The 17,984-nt window shown below is 52.5% G+C and overlaps 5 protein-coding genes across 5 annotated transcripts; 4 read left to right on the plus strand and 1 right to left on the minus strand.

Moving 5' to 3' along the window:
- Nucleotides 1–578: 578 nt before the first annotated feature.
- COL26b_006624 (uncharacterized protein) lies at nt 579–6,486 on the minus strand (the record flags this gene model as incomplete). Its single annotated transcript, XM_053179436.1, has 3 exons — nt 579–3,939; nt 4,015–4,201; nt 4,260–6,486. 3 exons carry the CDS (start codon nt 6,484–6,486, stop codon nt 579–581), a joined length of 5,775 nt encoding a protein of 1,924 aa, XP_053036547.1.
- Nucleotides 6,487–9,709: 3,223 nt separating this feature from the next.
- On the plus strand, nt 9,710–10,211 carry COL26b_006625 (uncharacterized protein; the record flags this gene model as incomplete). The annotated part of the gene is made up of 2 exons (XM_053179437.1): nt 9,710–10,084; nt 10,161–10,211. The coding sequence occupies 2 exons, from the start codon at nt 9,710–9,712 to the stop codon at nt 10,209–10,211; spliced, it is 426 nt and encodes a 141-aa protein (XP_053036548.1).
- Nucleotides 10,212–13,573: 3,362 nt separating this feature from the next.
- COL26b_006626 (uncharacterized protein) lies at nt 13,574–14,446 on the plus strand (the record flags this gene model as incomplete). Its single annotated transcript, XM_053179438.1, has 3 exons — nt 13,574–13,579; nt 13,618–14,217; nt 14,339–14,446. The coding sequence occupies 3 exons, from the start codon at nt 13,574–13,576 to the stop codon at nt 14,444–14,446; spliced, it is 714 nt and encodes a 237-aa protein (XP_053036549.1).
- Nucleotides 14,447–15,904: 1,458 nt separating this feature from the next.
- Nucleotides 15,905–16,440, plus strand: COL26b_006627 (uncharacterized protein; the record flags this gene model as incomplete). The annotated part of the gene is made up of 2 exons (XM_053179439.1): nt 15,905–16,121; nt 16,181–16,440. The coding sequence occupies 2 exons, from the start codon at nt 15,905–15,907 to the stop codon at nt 16,438–16,440; spliced, it is 477 nt and encodes a 158-aa protein (XP_053036550.1).
- Nucleotides 16,441–16,485: 45 nt separating this feature from the next.
- COL26b_006628 (uncharacterized protein) lies at nt 16,486–17,502 on the plus strand (the record flags this gene model as incomplete). Its single annotated transcript, XM_053179440.1, has 1 exon — nt 16,486–17,502. The coding sequence occupies one exon, from the start codon at nt 16,486–16,488 to the stop codon at nt 17,500–17,502; it is 1,017 nt and encodes a 338-aa protein (XP_053036551.1).
- Between the last annotated feature and the right edge of the window lie 482 nt (nt 17,503–17,984).

A 17,984-nucleotide genomic window follows, 5' to 3' on the forward strand; every position in this document is an offset into this window, starting at 1 on the left:
GGGGCTGTCAGCGCGGGTTCTTCCGTGGTGATATTGGGATACTACAACACCATTTTCGACGTCGTGTGTGGTAGGTCGCCCGGTTTGGGAGGAGTGATGCGCCTGGGGATGGATGATCGTCATTCGACGGGGAGAAACATTCTTAATCGAGAAGGATCGGCTAGCTCGACGTTTGTTTTGGGAGTTCGAAAGCTCGGTGTAAGCAATGTAATGACCTGAGAGAGATGTTGGGTATCTGCTGCATGCTGCGGACGGATTAGGCTTGCAAAAGGGGGAGGTCTGGTGGCAGATTCTTACATCACGACAGGACACGACAGAGACGACAGCGACTCCTTCTAGGGGCCTTTCGGTAGCAGAGATGCATGGTCTTCCTCTTTCAACTTGGCGCGTGTTGAACTACGAAGCTTAGGCTTGTTGAGACTTTCTGGAGCGTCAAGAGACGAGCGAATATCTCTGAGCGCGTCTCGTAATAGCAATAGGACTGTAAATTTAGTCTATCTCTTTCTACGAATGTTTCCATCTTTTCTAGCATCGAAATAAAGAAAATACATCCTAGCACGCATTGTAGATGTGGACTCCTATTTAGCTGTCCCCTGAAGAACCTTTGACGCAACCTGCTGGCACAACTCCGTGATACTCTGGTTCTTCAAGATCTCAAACACGGGCACCTCAACATTCAGCCGCTTCATGAACCAGTATCTCACCTCGACCGCAATCAGCGAGTCCACGCCAACAACATACGCAGGCTTCCCAACATCAAGTGTCTCGGCCGGTACAGATAAGCTCTTTCCCAGCTTCTGCACCAGGCCCTGTGTGACAACCTCTCCTGCCGCAGTCAAGTTCGCCGCCGTCCTGACAAGACCAAGATAATCAACCTCTTCACCCTTATCATCTCCAGCTGCCCGGCGCCCGCCGGCCGCGTCACTGTCGTCCGTCTCGCCCATGCGCAAGAGATTGTTGAAAATCGGCTTCTGCATCCAGTCCAACAGCCCCAACCCCGTCATCCGCGCCAGCTCCGCAGGGCTGTCGACCATATTCACAACCTGCGCCGCCCCGGGCCGCGAGCAGTCGTACGCCGGGTCGCACAGCATCTCCAGCAAAGCCATGAGCTGCGCCTGCGTCAGACCGCCGTGGCCGGCCCGCAGGCTCTGCGTGACGGACTCGTAGTTGACGTTGGCCCACCCGGCCTCGGCGACCAGCATCAGGTCGACGGCCACGCCCTTGAGGTCGCGCGCGACCCGGTGCCGCGCGAGGGCGTCCTCGAAGGCGTTTCCGGCGGCGTAGTTGCTCTGGCCGCGGTTGCCCATGATCCCGCAGAAGGAGGACAGCATGATGAAGAAGTCCAGGTCCGGGGGGAGCAGCTCGTGTAGGTTCTGGGAGCCGAGGTATTTCGGGTCGAGGGCGGCGTGGAAGGTGGCGGCGGACATGTTGGCGAGCATGTCGTCGCGCAGGAGCATCGCTGCTTGGATGCAGCCTCTGACCGGGGGGAGGGTCTCTCTGGCCTGGCGAAGCGTCTCGGCGAGGAGGGCGCGGTTGGTTATGTCGCATGCTGGTGCGAGCATCTTGACCTCGTGGGTGCCTTCGAGTTCGTTGATGAACTTCATCGCGTCCGCTCGCCCCTGGGCTCCGCGAGATGATAGCAGCAGCAGATTTTTCGCTCCACGACTGACCATCCACCTCACAATCTCCTGGCCCAAACCACCCAGCCCACCGCTGACAATATACGTCGCATCACCCCTAAATTTCATTCCCGGTTGTGGCGAAGGCCGGTAGATGACCTCGTCAGACGCATCAAAATCAATCACAACCTTACCGGTGTTCTTGCCCCCTTGAAGAAACCTCATAGCCTCCTCAAGTTTCGACGGGGAGAATACGTGCAGCGGCTTAGGCTCAGCCAGCCCTGGATGCTCCTCAAAGAGACGCACGACATCTTGCAATATCCTCTTCATCAGCGGCTTCGCCTCCTCGTGGACAACCACAAGGTCCACCGAGGAAAACGTGACGTTCTTATTGAATGGGCCCATGGGTAGCGTGTTGTTCGCGATGATGTCCGCCTTGCCAATGTCGATGAACCGTCCAAAGGGCGCGATGCATTCCCACGACTGCCTGAGCAGCTCGCCGCCAAGCGAGTTGAGGACAACATCCACGCCGCGGTTCTTTGTAGCGTGAAGAACGTCCTCGGCGAAGGTATCGTCGCGGCTGTTGAAGATGTGGTCATCATTCAACCCAAACAGATCCTTCACGAGCTGCCGCTTGGCCTCGTTTCCCACTGTCGCGAATACCTCGGCGCCCCTCAGCAACGCGAGCTGCACAGCAGCCTGTCCCACGCCACCCGCGGCGGAGTGAATCAGCACCGTCTCCCCCTTCTGCAGTCTTGCGATGTGATCTAGCGAGTACACCGCCGTCGACCAGACAGCTGGTATCGCCGCCGCGACATGGAAGCTCATCCCCTGCGGGATCTTCTCCGTCTGGAGCTCCGGGCAGCGCACGAATGTGCCGAAGCCACCGCCCTTGGACGAACAGAAGAGGACAGCATCGCCGGGGCGGAGGGCACTGTTTCGCGCGGTGCGAGAGACTATGCCCGCGCCGTCGAACCCGAAGGAGCGCCCCGGTATCTGGCCGAGGGCGATCATGACGTCTTTGAAGTTGAGAGATGTTGCTTTGATCTCGATCTCGACGTCGCCGTCGGCTAGATCGCCAGAATCTTGGGAAGACTCGGCGTAGAATAGTGTGTCAAGGAGACCTGGGGTTTCGATACTTGCCGAAATGTGAGGCTTGGCTGGGGTAGGCGTGATGGTGTTGTAGGTTTTGGGTTCTGGAAACTTGTGGCGTCGGGAGAGGGTTTGCTCGAGGTGTGAGGTTGGGGTGAGACGTGGGATGCAGAGAATGCCGTCTGCTGTTTCTGAGAACTCAGATTCGTTGTCAAGACCTGGACGGTGATGCTTGAGGACGTGGGTGATGTGGTCGACGATGGTCGGGATGGAGATGGCCGTGGGACTCGTGGACAAGGACAGGGTTGTGAAGTTTTGGTCGCCTCTTTCGGAGCAGACGCTTCGCCCAAAGCCTGTAGTTATGTCTGACGCGGGAACTGATGCGTTGGGGCTGGCGCCGCGAGTTACCCAGAGGGTTGATTTGGTGTCGAGACAGATCTTCTTGGTGGCGGCGAAGGTAGGCTCGGAAATGTCTTTGAGGATGGAGCCTTCGAGCTCGAGAAGGCTGACGATGATCCTGTCTCGAAGCTGGGTGGTGTTTGAGAGGATATCGTCCATGTTGATGACTTCTGGTGCGCGAACTTCCAATTCCTTTGTAAGAGTCTCCCGAAGCGTCTCAGCAACAACTCTCTGGATGTCAGATGATGGATAAATAATAATTCCATAACTTGAGCTTTCGCATGGTTGATCAGGCGCAACGTTGACGTAATCTTCGCTTGTGGTTTCGTCTTCAACCTTTGAGGTCATCATGACTGACACACGATGATGCGGCTTTTCTTCATGATCCCTGAACGTCATCTGGACTCCGGGGAACCCAGCTTCACGTAGGACGACATCCCACTGCTTTTCGGTCAACAGAGGGCCTTGATCTTGGTACTCCTCATTCGTAGACCACCACTGCCCGTCTCGCAGCCACCAGCCAGGCAAGAGACCAAAGATGAGGCCGTCGCGAACGTTGTCGAGGTTCACCGTCTCGCCAAGGATGAGGACACCGCCAGGGCGCAGGAGGCTTCGAACGTATCGAAGGGTCTGGATCAAATCGCTTGTTGCGTGGAGAACGTTACCCGCAACAACAACATCGTAACTTGCCTTTTCGAAGCCTTGAGAGAATGGGTTTTGTTCGAGATCGAGCTTTCGAAATGTCATGTGGTCTGCGGCGTAGGAGAAACGCTCGCGGGCTTTCTCGAAGAAGCCGGCTGACACGTCCGTGTAGACATACTCGCCAAAGCTATTGGCTGTGTGAGTAAAGTTCCGAGAATACTTCGAAATACACAATAAAGTGTATCAAAGGTTGATAACCTACCGAACAGGTTTGGAAGGACCCCATTCTTCCCCATCCACCGATAAGTATGGGAGGATCCGACCAGTCGAGCTCCCCGTGCCAGCACCAACCTCTAACACGCGGATATTTGGCTGCGCGTGAGACAGGATGTTCATATAGGCACCCATCTTGCTATTATTGGTTGAAAAGATGTTTGAATGGTAGAATTCTGTGGTGTGTTGGTCAGCACACTCAGGGGTCAAGGTTGCTCATTTTGACGTGCTTACCATCTGCCAGATTGCCCTCGAATATGATTTGCAGGGCGTTCTCCTCTCCTCTCAAGATGCGGTTCAGATGCTCGCCAACTTTCTTGGTAAGCCTCTGCGTGGGCTCAGAGTCAGCTTCCTCCAGAATATCCTGGATATCCAAGCCGCCGAGTCCTCGAGACTCCAGCGTCCACTTCTCTCTGCTCTGACGAACTCGGCGCATCCATGCCATATAACGCTCCAGATGACCATCGTACTTGGTGGCCTGGTCATCTTGATCAATCTCGCTCAGAGCGGCTTCGATGAAATGAAGTGCAATGGCGTCGGCGCGGTCAATTATTCCTTTATCCGGGGCCTTGCACCGAGGATCTTGCTCGAAGGCGTTGGTGAGGTACTTGCTCTTTTCAGTTTCAGTCAGAAGCGACAGATCTGGCTTGTAATCAAGACTGTAGAACAACTGTTTGGAGTCCTTGTCAGAGCCAATGCCCGCGTTCGTCTTTGACAAACTTGAGATAGCGGTGCCGCGCTGACCATCCAAAATGATAACGGGCTCGGAGGTCTCAGCAAGCATGGCTGTCGTCCGACACTCCGCCTCTCTGAAAGCTCTCATGGTCTCATGAGTTGCGACCTTGAGTTGAGGGTTGTCCTGGGCACGGAAAAGCTGATGTGACACCCAAAGCTTTCGAAGGTGAGAGAACATCATGGTGGGAACGGCGTACCATCCACCCTGTGATAGCGCCACCATCTGGAGATGGCAAATCGCGTCCAGAGTACTTGGATGCACAACGCATGGATCTTCTCCGGCGAATGGCATCGTCTTGGTGTAGTCTCTCAGGGATAGAGTAGCAGTAGCATGGCCATCTCTGTCGTACCCGATATTCCTGAGAAGCTGGAAGTACGGCCCGTAGTCAAAGCCAGAACGTCTCGACATGTTCTTGTAAAGCTGGCTGTGGTGAACACTCAAACGGCATTGTTCCGCATCTTCTTGCAGTTCGTTATAGATGGTGCTAGCGAAGCGAGCACGGCGAGCTTCACAGAGAGCCGCCTGCTCAGGTGTCACACCTTGCTCGGGTTCCAACTCAACTTTGATACTGCCGTAGGCACACTCATCCCAGTTGTCGCCGTTCGTGCCAAAGACGCGCCAGTCGTAACAGAGCATCTGACCGCTGGTGTTGGTAGCTTGCCTCCGCCGCCGCAACACGACCTTCGCCTCGGTTCCTCGTTCTGAGTCACTGACGTTGATGGCGCGGAGAAAACGCACGTTGTCTAGTTGATACCCAACGATGCGAGACTCCACAGCAGCTGCGAGTTGTCGTGCGGCCTCTATGGCCATGACAAGCATTCCCGCGCCGGGATAAAGGGGAGACCCATTCAAGGCGTGGTCCAAGATCCATGGATTCTCTTGCGATCGTATGAAGTGTCTCCAGCTTGGTTCCTCGGTATTCCAATCTCGATCTCGAACACCAAGTAGAGCGTGGCGGCGGTAAGGTCGATTCGCATAGTTGCGGCTTAGTCGGCTTTCCTCCCAAAGCTCTCGTGAGCGGTTGAACGGATATCCAGGAAGGTCGACCATCAGCCGTGGTTTACGACTGGGCTGGATTGAATCCGCGTTCAATTTACTCGAGTTGAATGGGATGCCTGCTGTCCACATGGATCCGATGGTTTCCAACAGGGACTTGACATCGTTTCCATCCTTCTTCAGAACGCAGGAATATCGCCATTTCTCTGAGGAGGTCTTTCCAATGACGCGATTCAGTGTGTCTTGAACTGGGCGCCGCAGAGCGGACTGTGGCCCGATCTCCACCAAGAACTGACGTGCGCCTTGCTTGGCTTCGCTCATAGATGAGATAGCATTGGAAAAGAGAACAGGCGACACCAAGTTGCGTACCCAGTATGCCGGGTCAATCATCGTGAGATGCGGCACGAGCTCTCCTGTCGTGGATGAGTACAGTGCAATCGACGACAGCTTTTGAGAGGCCCTGTTGCCATCTTGTGGCGGAGCATGAATGTCTTGAATCTTTTGTTGGTACTCCGCAGCGACTGCCTCCATAGTTTTTGAATGGTATCCAACTTCAACTGAGAGCTTTCTGGCAAAGATTTCCTCGCTATCCAGCTTGCTCAGGAGCTTCTCGATGGCGTCAACTGGTCCCGATAGAGTCACATTAACAGGACTGTTGACGCAGGCAATCGAAAGCCCATCTTGAAGGTAAGGGTGAACATCTTCTTGGCTTAAGCCAACGGACATCATGGTTGTCTTGGCCCTCGATGTGTCAGATACTAGCCTTTTGGCTAAGACTCCTCGGAAGTAGGCAATCTTCCACGCAGAAAGACGATCAATGGCACCAGCACAATATGCAGCCGCAATCTCGCCCGATGAATGTCCGCACACGGACTGAGGGACGACGTCCCATGATCGAAGAAGATCAACGACGGCGACTTGGAGAGCTGTGCAAAGTGGCTGGGAAAGCACCGGCTTGTGAATCGTTGAGGAATCTATTGGCCGTTGCATTTCTTCCAGAACTGACCACTCGCATCCGAGGGATCGTAAGTAGTCGTTGCAGTCGAGCAGGCTTTGACGGAAAACTGGATACTGTAGAAGGCCAAGACCCATGCGGGAGTATTGGGCACCTTGCCCCGTAAAAACGAAGCCTAGCTCAGGGGTTTTCGACGGCAGAGCAAAGACAACTGGTGAGAGGGATTTTCCGAGTGTAGACTTGAGGTCATCTGACGACTCGACGACAGTGAAAGCGCGCCAACTCAAGAGACTGCGACGTGAAAGAGTGTGTGCCAAGTCCACGAGGGCATCTGCTGAGCTGATGGGGTGTTGAGCGAGATGGTTCTCTAGGGTCGAGACTTGTCTGTGTGTTCCATCTTCATCTGCGGCAGAGAATGTCAAGAGACCACAGTGGCTGGTAGAAACTCCACCGTCTTGGCCATTATCATTCTCAGTTTTTCCGTTGACCTTGCTTCCATTGGGTTCGGTGCCGTTGGTGTGAGCTCCGTTGGTTGAGGTACCGTTGGTGATCTTCCGAGACGAGTCCACAGAGCGATGATGGCCACTTAAGCCATGAGTTCGCAAGTAGTTGTAAGCATCATCCAGAACGGCATGCGCATTCGATCCTCCGTACCCAAAGGAGCTGATCGAGGCCCGACGGATCCCCGATTCCGTCACTGGCCAAGGTGTTGGCTTCGTCGGGAAGCTAATACCTAACTCGTCGACATCAATCGCTGGATTCGCCTCTTCGAAATCTGCAATGGGCGGTATAACGCTGTTTTCAAGTGCGAATACTGCTTTGAGCAACCCTGCCAGCCCGCTCGCGCCTTCAAGATGCCCAATGTTGCTTTTGACAGAGCCGATCCACACGGGGCGATTCCGGTGAGACCGGAAGACCTGACCAATTGCAGAAGCCTCAATGGGGTCTCCAACTGGCGTGCCCGTGCCATGAGCTTCCACATATTCGGTCTCAGAAAGACTCAAGCCGGCTGCCTCGTACGTCTTCTTGATAAGCTCGACCTGAGCAGCAGAGCTGGGCTGGGTGATGCTCGGCGTTCGCCCGTCTTGGTTGACCCCTGTGGCCCGAATTATGGAACGAATGGTATCTCCGTCACGGAGTGCTGCTTTGAGAGGCTTGAGAAGCACAAAGGCGTATCCCTCGCCACGGGCATAGCCGTTGGCCTCGCGATCGAAACTATGCGAACGTCCATCAGGTGATAGGAAACCGGCGTTGCTGAGTGGGAAGCTCATGCATTCAGGGGTGAGGTAGGTATTCGAGCCACAGACTAGACCCATATCGGACTCTCCAGTCAATATGCTCTGGCAAGCCAAGTGCAGAGCGTACAACCCGCTTGAGCACGCCGTATCAACTGTCAGAGAGGGCCCACGAAGGTCAAAAAAGTGACTGATGCGGTTTGACAACATCGATGAGCCCGACGACGTTGCCTGGTATCTGGACTGAAACTCGGGATCACGAGCTACAATGGCGTCGCTGTCCCGACCAAAAGAGGCACAGAAAACGGAGGTTCGGGACCCGGCTACATGTTCAATGGCTAACCCGGCTGCGCAATGTTAGCCTCATGGAGCCTGTAACTGGTCGACTTGGACAACATTTCCAGATATGGGTGCGATCCAAGACGGTATTTGATGTGACTTACCATTTTCAAAAGTGTGATATGTCCCCTCGAGAAGTCCGCGTTGTTGGGGATCCAGAATGGACGCCTCCGCGGGAGACATGTTGAAAAAAGCAGCATCGAAAGCTCGAGGATCTTCGTTCATGAAGTGAGCTTTGGGAACGCGCATCTATCACAGCCATCAGCTTGGGGTATTATAAACAGGCACCGAGCAGACTTACACTGTCCAGACGAGCTGGATCTGGATGGTAGAATGCATCGACATTGAAGCGTGATGTCGGCACTTTCGTTGAAGCATTTCGTGCATTCTGTAGCATGTCCCAAAATGCCTCCGGTGACGTAGCATCTCCAGGAAATTTGAGGTTCAGGCCAATGATGGCTATGGGCTGGGTGTGCTCCGATTTAGGGAAGTCCATGTTGGGGTTCATGTTTAGACTTGGATTCACTCAAAGTCTCCGACAGTTTGGTTCAAAGATCTGCATCTGCTCTAGTGAAGAGATGGACAGTAAAGTATACTTCACTTAGGTACTACTGAATGTAAGTCAAAATTGATGTTGTCTTTTCTGAACTTGAGGGCGCCTGGATCAAGTGCCGACGACGCCACGCCGACCTGATTCATTCATCGCCGATATCATATATATTCATGACGAAGTGTTATTTGTGACAGCTTCGTCGATCACAAACGCCGACGACGTCGGCGAACGGAACCGAATAGCCTGCCGGCCACAAGTGCCGCGGTCCCATTGCATATCACAGCCGCTTTGCAAGGTTTGACACTTTCTTGGAGCCGTTCACGAAGTTTCGGATTTCGTTATACTGACTGTTATGAGTGGATTGGCGTGGATTGGCGTTCCGCCATCCGCGAACTAATGCAAGTCGGTCCGAGTCATTACCCTTTTGCGACCGTCCAGAGTCGAGTGTCGTCCAGTCAGGTTTGAAACTCGCGCAGTAGTGTTTGTGACTGAGCTTCTTGAGTCCGATAACACCCACTTTCCGGCACGTCAGTCTTCGACATCAGACAACATCTGGATTTAAACTTCAGCTTCCTTCCAAGTTGGTAAGTTCCGCGGCAGAGATACCTAACCTAGTAGGTGGGCTTCCAGAACTATGAGGGTTACATGGATCATAGCTCCTTGTTCACAGAGAGCATTGACAGCAGCGGAGCCTCGGTTTCGTATCAGGCGAAACTTAATACCACATCACGACTTGGATCCGACCTGACTGACTACAACACATCACAAACACCACTGTACTTGTTTCCGACATAACTGCGAGGCAGCTTCTGACAGAATTGGTTCGGTTTCTTGACTTGACAGAATATCCTTTATCCTCATAACGTCATCATGGGCAGAGCTGAGTTCGGCAACGCAATCTACTTCCCACTGTTTCTCCAGTGGTTTTACGACACCCTCGTCCTTGGGTTCATCTGCCCCCGCGCCTGGGGATGTCCCGAGGATGTTCTTCAGGGACACTACAGCAAACACGTCAGCTCCCTTTCTGCGGTGCCCCGCCCCCGCCTGCTTGACATTGGTGTCGGCACAGGCCACTTCATCGAACACGCCCCTTTGGCTTTGGGCACAACAGTGATCCTAGCCGATATCAATGAAAACCCCCTCACCGAGGCTCGAGGACGCATCAAACGCACACACAAAGATGTGGATGTTGATGTGGTCCTAGCAGATGTCTTTGAACTTGGTGACGACAAAACATCATCATCAGTTCGTTTGTCTGATGCAGGAGGGAATGGGAGTTTCGACGTCATTTCCTGCATGTTGCTTCTTCATTGCCTCTCAGGAGAAGGGTGCCGTAAAGGAGAAGCAGTCGCGCGCCTGTGCCGACTGTTGAAACCTGGCGGCGCCGTTGTTGGCGCCACTGTCCTCGGCTCTGGAGTAAAGCACAATACTTTCGGAAAGCTGCTCATGTCTGTTTATAATTTCTCAGGCGTCTTTCATAATGAAGGAGACTGTACGGGTGACATTATTCAGCCTCTTGAAGCGGCTTTTGAGAGAGTGGAATTTCGAGTGGTCGGAACTACATTGCTCTTCGAGGCAAAGTCACCGAGAACTCCCGGTGTAGCTTATAACTTCTAGATCTCATATAAAGCCCACTTGATATTTATTGCCCCGTATCACTTCAGCTTCTGCACTGCTATAATTCTTGATGTGTTCGTTCGTATAAGTCACAGGATGTGAATCTGAACCTGTTAAACGCTCATCAATACCGTTAGTGCACTTCTGACAAGAATTTTGTTAGTCGGGCAGAAAGTGATTACAGACGACAACAGACAAGATAATGATATTGCTAATGTTAGGGACCATTCTAGAGGAAGATAAAATAATAGAAGAAATGGGGAGGGGCGAGAGAATTCTTTCGGGAACTGTGATTTCGAGGTTGATAAGAAAAAAAGAAAAAGGACAATGGTCTTGAACATCACTCAATAAATCTCAAATCAACACTTCCTCTAGGAGAGAGAGTAATTTCACTCGCCATGCGCAGTCGTGTGCCGACAAATCTTTCTATCCCTTCAGGCTCTGACCCTTTTCTTGTCCAACCCGACTCATTTGATTGGACTTGACCCGGCGAGACTCCTAACTGCACATTCTTGTATCGTTGGAATACACGTACTAACACATATGCCATCTCGGTCAGAGCTAGCTGTTGTCCAACACAGATCCGAGGACCGCCATTGAACGGAATGTACGTCCATGATTTCGGGGTCCACGAATCCCAGCGGCGAGGGCAGAACTCATCAATCGGCGCGAAGTCGTACGCATTGAGGTCCTCTCGAAGCTGCAAAACATGGGTGGAATAGATGACCTGAGTGCCAGCGCGAACACCAACTGGGCTATTCCCATCTGCACCTCCGCCATGTGGCAAGCTGGTGTCTTTGACGGCTGCTCTGATGTTGAAAGGTGCATTCGGATACAGTCTCAGAGTTTCGTTGAGAATATGTGTAGCGAAAGACATGCTCTTCAGGTCTTTGTAAGTTGGCTCCCGAGCTGAGTCGCCAACGCCAACCGAAAGTTCAATTTCACGCCGAAGGTCAGCTAGGACGTCGGGGTTCCTGGCTAGCTCATAAAAAGCCCAAGACATGGTTGTAGCAGTCGTGTCACGGCCCGCCATGAGAATAGCAACCATTTCGTCTCGAAGCCAGCGTTTTTCTCGGGAGACAGAGGCGCATGCATGAAGAAGGGTCCAGCCATGATCTGTCTTATCCATCTCCTCGAGCTCTTCTGCAGTCATAGAAACTGCCTTTTCAATTGTTGGTTTCATAAAATCATTTAGAGTCTCCAGGTCCTGGCGAAACTGGCGTCGAGGGACGAGAAAGTTCAGAGGGCCCAATCGTTCTATCAAGGATTGAATGTGGCGGATACGTTCGAAGGCGTCGAAAAACTCGTCATTTTGGTGACTGGTCAGCGAATTGATCTGTCGTCCCAAGGAAAAGTCCGCCGATACATCAAGTGCAAATCTACTCAAGATGTCCTTCACATCGACGGTGCGGCCTCCGCCCAACATGGGAATCATGTCTTGAACATGGCGCTCGAAACAAGCGAGGTCACTGACCCGTTGGCGAGTGAAGAGCGAACGAAGTCGTTGGCGAGACTCGTGCCAGGCGCTTCCGTCCACGTTAAAAATTCCGTTCCCCATAAGATCAAACCAGTCTTTTCTGAACCTTTCGCCTTTTCCGAAGTCATTGAATTGTGTTGCTAACATGGCTCGAATGTTCTCGGGATCAGAAGTAAACAACGTGCGTGAGCCAAGCATGTTGACCTCGAAAGTGTATGGATTTTTCTTTCTTTTGCCAGACAGACGGAATGTGTTGTGCATGAATTTGAGGTTCTGATCTCTCAAAGCGTGTGATGTGATCGACAAGAGGAAGTGAATTCCAGACAGCCATTCTACTGAGCATTAGACACATGTCGCCAAATACGATATACTTGGGTTCACTGAGATGAGACACATAATTGACTTACCGATAGGCGTATAAGATTGGAACTTTTGGGCATGTCCGCCCAATTTCCCGATGATCCTCTCTCCCCGTATCGCAAGGGCAATATGTCTCAGGAGGATAGCACTCAATGCGCCAACTATGAGCCATGCTGTGTAAGACATCGATATGCCATTTGAAAACGCTTCACTTTCCATGATCTCTATGTCTTCAGGATTTCAGATAACAATATGGTAAAGAGTCTAGACAATATGTTTGTACTGCCACTGTGCGTCCAATCTAAACAGGAAGCTCAATTGGCTGTGGTAAACGGGCAGCAGTACAGGATGGACTTGGTCAAAGGATCTCGCTTCTGACGTCGGCGACCATCTTCGTTTCCTCGGAGTTTCCCAAACTTTATTTCAAAGCCATTAAGTCCGCCAACATCACCTGAATTTATTATACTTTGAGGGGCGGTCTCGAAACCTGGCAATTGCGTCTTTTGAACGGGAAGTGGATCAAAATGATATGACTGATCAGAATTGTGACGTTGAGTAGAGTTTGCCAGCATTATAAACCAAGGGCGTCGCATCTCACAACGCACTTACTTCAAGTCGGCAGATTTGGAAAGTATGTTCCTTGTTCCGCTTGGCCCCTGCGCATCTGCAACTCGTGCTTGACATCCCGCAACTTTCGGAAACAGAAGTTGACTCGGGTTCCATACCAGGATCAGAACTATGGGACAAGGGACCAGCTCTAGCTCGCATTGTCGACCGAAACAAGCACGATCACAGCTTCAAAAGAGATTTGCGCTGGGCACGCTGGAACGCATCGAGAGATAGTCAGAAGCAACCATTCTCCCCTTCGCTTCTTACTACATCACCAATGTCTTCTACTATTGTGATCGTATTTCTTTGCGCTAGTTATGCTCTATACTCACTGTTGTGCTTGATTCGAAATATTCGAATCGCCAAAACCATTGGCATCCCAGTGGTATGGAGCCCCATCAGCCCATTCAACCCATTTTGGATCATCTTCAATAAACGGCTGTCCCCGATTATCCAGCGTCTGCCCCTCAGCCTGGGAAGCTGGACTCAGCACGATGCGCTAAATTGGACCTGGGTAGACCGCGCTCATGGAGACTCACAAGTCCATGAGAAGCTCGGCGACACCTTCGCTCATGCCACTCCAAGAGAGATCGAAATACACACACGCGATCCTGCTGTCGCTGACGAGGTGTTACGGAAACGTGCTAATGAGTTCCCCAAGATAAGTCACTATGCCAGTAAGCTACACCCAAGCTTTCTCAAAGTTTCCTCGAAGGGATATTTGCTGACAACCATCGTCAAAGAGGTGCTCGATTTTCTTGGAACGAGTCTTGTCTCGTCAGATGGCGAGGACTGGGTTCGCCATCGCAAAGCCACGGTCTCTACGCTGAGCGACAGGAACAATCGACGTGTCTGGACCGAAACCGTCAGGCAGACGCAGCAGATGATCCAGCACTATTTCTCAGTCTCGAGCGGTCGCATCATTGACCCCGTAGAGGACGTTCGAGAGGTGTATCTCCACGTTTTCACAGGTGTTTGCTTCGGTGTCAAGTACGACTTCCGCCAAGCCGCAGAAAAATACATACCAGAAGGTCATTCACGCAGCTACAAGGACTGTCTTCACACCAGTCTCAAGGACTTGCTCATTCTCCGGCTGGTGCCAAAGTGGATCTTGGATCTGCCCGTCTTGCCACACAGGATTAGCAACTTTCGCGATTCCGCGCGTGAAATGCGCCAATATCTCGACGAGATGATTGCTTCTAGTAAAGAGGAGCTCGAAGAAAAGGGTACAAGAAGACGGACTCAGACGGATAATCTTCTAAGCTTCATGGTTAAGAGTAATGGCGAGATTGAGGCCGAGAACGCGAGTTCCGAGGTGAGCTTGAAGCGAAATTGTCTTACAGAGTCAGAGATCCGTGGAAATCTCTTCACTTACTCACTCGGTGGGCACGAGTCGTCCGCTCATACCTTGACTTTCGCGCTCTATCTCCTTGCAGCTCTTCCAAAAGAGCAAGAGTGGCTGGCAGCAGAGATCACGTCAGTCCTTGGCCAAAAGACAGATTGGCAATCTGAAGAATCATTCATGGAAATGTTCCCTCGCTTGAAGAGATGCCAAGCTGTGATGGTGAGTGCCACAATAGAGCCTTATGTTTGACTTGGCCTCACAGGGTGGTTCCAGAATGAAACCTTGCGGCTCTTTCCATCGGTCACTGTGCTGCCGAAATGCACCGGTTCAGAGTCCACGACACTTCCCGTCAGCGGGAGCGATCGACATATCCCGCCAAGTGTCAATGTCTACGTTAACATGCCCAGCATTCAAATACACAAGCCAGTTTGGGGCCCGGATGCGAAATCATTCAGACCAAGCCGTTGGATCACTTCATCACAATCACTTGCAGGGCTGGAAAACGAGCAGCTCCGGGCCCCCCCTGAGGGCGCATTCCTACCGTGGAGTGACGGCAAGCGTATCTGCCCCGGGAAAAGGTTCTCTCAGGTGGGCTTTGTGGCAGCGCTTGCGGCAATCTTGCTCAAGCATAGGATTGAAGTTATTCCTGATGCTGGGGAAAGCATGGGTGACGCGCGTAAACGAACGCTTAGAGTGGTCAACAACACGTATGCTGTCATGACTGTTCACATGTATGAGCCGTCATCTGTAAAGCTAGAACTTATCAAGAGATAGTAGCCGAGTGTACGGCTATTCAGTATTCAGTATCCACGGCTTTGACTTGAACTCTCCTTGTTTCGGGCTCTGTAAAGACAACGACGACACTCGTGACGAGGAAGGTATGCTTCCACTCTCACTACAAAGCTCGCGTTTCTGTACAAAAAGCTTTAAGTGGTTAATACGAAGTAGAGATAAATGAATCGGACGAAGGGTCGGTCTACGAGCTTAGTCCCTGAAGTTTCTTGCGCACGGTTCAGAATGAATCGCAACGACCTCCCACTGGCCCTCTCGCAACTCTTACTTCTCGGCAATCGCCCACTTCAGTACATACTTAGAGAAACTCTCTTTGACAAGTGGAAAATCGTCTAGTAATAAGATTCCCTCGGGTGATTCGGCATCCATTGACACCTGGGCAGCTTCCACGCGGAAGCGTGAGCAGACGACTCGCGGCAAAAACAAGGGTTGCTGTGTCAGCGTTATATCAGCTCGATAATAGGTTTCGGAATACCTTCAGCCCTAGAGCTAAAAGAGTGGAAAAGATAAGCATTGACAATTCGGCCGAAACGTGTATTGGGATGGACGGAGTTGCCCGCCGAAGGGTGTCAACAGGATGAGATATGTCTAGGGTACCTTCACGAAGGATCATGGCCGCATGTTTGATCACTTTTGGGCAATAATTGAAAGTCTTGTCTCAGGGTCTGTTTCTCCGCTGGTGAAAAGTCTCCCTCCAATGCACCTCTGATGTTGTTGCATTTATGCGTCCACCAACGCTGGAGTCATTCGGACAAAAACACTTTGCCACTTTGTTTCTATCAAATGCTGCATACCTATTGTGTTGGGACAAGAAACTCCAGAAAACCCAGAGCAGTTGAAGACTGAAGAAACCCTACACGTATCAATGAAGCAAGAAGGAAACGAAGCTGTGGTAGAGCATGCGCGCTCCTCAGTTGAGGTCTTCTCTGCCCCTCCTGAGCTCGATAGGCATTCAACAGGAGAAGACTCAGTCGCTGCGGAAGACAAGAAAGAGCCCATTCTCATCACATGGGATGGACCGAACGACCCCCGTAGCCCCAAGAATTGGCCTTCAAAGAAGAAATGGGCAGCAGTATTCTGTGGTAAGTTGGCTTGAACTCAGGACATGACCGTCCATGTACTCACAAATCACCGTCAACAGTCTCATTCTACACCCTCCTCTCGCCAGTGTCCTCATCCATGGTCGCGCCCGCCCTGGAAGCGATAGCCCACGAGCTTACCATCCCTTCCGCCTTTGAACAGATCCTCGTCCTCTCCATCTTCGTCCTCGCCTACGCCCTCGGGCCCCTCATCTGGGGCCCTCTCTCCGAGCTGTACGGCCGCATCATCATCCTCCAGCTCACAACCCTGCTCTACATGGCTTTCAACCTCGGCTGCGGCCTCGCCACCACAAAAGCCTAACTCATCGCCTTCCGCTTCCTCGCAGGCTTCGGCGGCTCGGCGCCCATGGCCGTTGGCGGCGCCGTCTTCGCAGACCTCTTCAACGCCGAGGAGCGCGGGCGGGCTATATCGATCTACTCGCTCGCGCCCCTCCTGGGCCCGGCCATCGGCCCCATCGCGGGCGGCTTCATCACGCAGGAGACCACCTGGCGCTGGATCTTCTACAGCACCACCATCTTCGCGGGCCTCGTCCAGGGGATCGGCTTGTTCGTGCTCCAGGAGACTTGCGCCCCGGTCCTTCTGGTCCGCATCAAGAACCGCCTCGTCAAGGAGACGGGCAACACCGCCCTGCGCACCGAGTTCGACAACCCAGACCGCACCGTCATTCGCGCCCTCGCTGGTGCTCTCACACGCCCCTTCCGCCTCTTCGGCACGCAGGTCATCATCCAGGCGTTGGCCGTGTACATGATGTACCTTTATGGCATCATGTACCTCGTCCTCTCCACCTTCTCGGCCCTCTGGACGACAAGGTATGGAGAGTTGACCGGCATCAGCGGGCTGAACTACATCTCGCTTGGCCTCGGCTTCTTCCTCGGGGCCCAGACATGCGCCAGGTTCCAGGACCGCGTCTACATCGCTCTCAAGAAGCGCTATGTCCCCGACGGCGGGCCTGGGAAGCCAGAGTTTCGCGTGCCGATGATGGTTCCGGGGGCGGTTCTCGTGCCTGTTGGGTTGCTGATATACGGATGGTCTGCGCAGTACAAGGCCCATTGGATCCTACCCAACCTTGGCGCGGTGCTGTTCAGCGCGGGCGTCATTGTAGGGTTCCAGGGCATTCAGGCGTTCTTAGTCGATACGTATACGAGGTACGCCGCGTCTGCCATCGGCTCGGTCATGGTGCTGAGAAGCGTTGCTGGGTTTGGGTTTCCGTTATTTGCACCGGCTTTGTACCATAGGCTGGACTATGGATGGGGGAACACGCTGCTGGCATTGATTGCCGTCGGTATTGGTTTGCCTGGCCCCATTCTATTGTGGGTGTTTGGGGAGCGGCTGAGAAAGAGGAGTCAATTTGCCGCTGGCTGAGAATCCTCTCATCGCAAGTTGAAAGGTCTTATTGTCGTAACTCGAGTATCAATAAGGATGCGCCAACTAAAAGGAGTTGGCTGATTTCCGCAATCATCAAGGGTGGATCCTGACAGGAGGCAAGCAGCGTATAAGTGGTACAAATATCTTGATTGACTATGATGACACCGCAAAAGAGTCGCAAGTCTACTTAGCAGAGCAGCTGGCATTCTTGCACTTGCGACTCCAGACAGGGCACACAGTGAGGCGTTATTGAAGTAAGGCCACATGCTCATGCTATTCCATAATAACCAGACCTCTAAGCCAGCTACCTAAAGCCAAGTTCCGTGAACGCCATAGACCGTTTGCCCTTCATTTTTGTCGAACGGGCAGGTGAAGCCAAAATAAATCGATTCCCGATAGAGTGCTTTTGTAAGTGGTATCTCGTTCTTTTTTCAGATAGAGTGTGCCGTTCGCGAGGTTGTTTCCATTCTTCTCACATA

This window comes from Colletotrichum chrysophilum, assembly GCF_026319265.1.
Source record: "Colletotrichum chrysophilum strain AFK26 chromosome Unknown scaffold_50, whole genome shotgun sequence".
In the NCBI taxonomy this organism is placed as follows: Eukaryota; Fungi; Ascomycota; class Sordariomycetes; order Glomerellales; family Glomerellaceae; genus Colletotrichum; species Colletotrichum chrysophilum.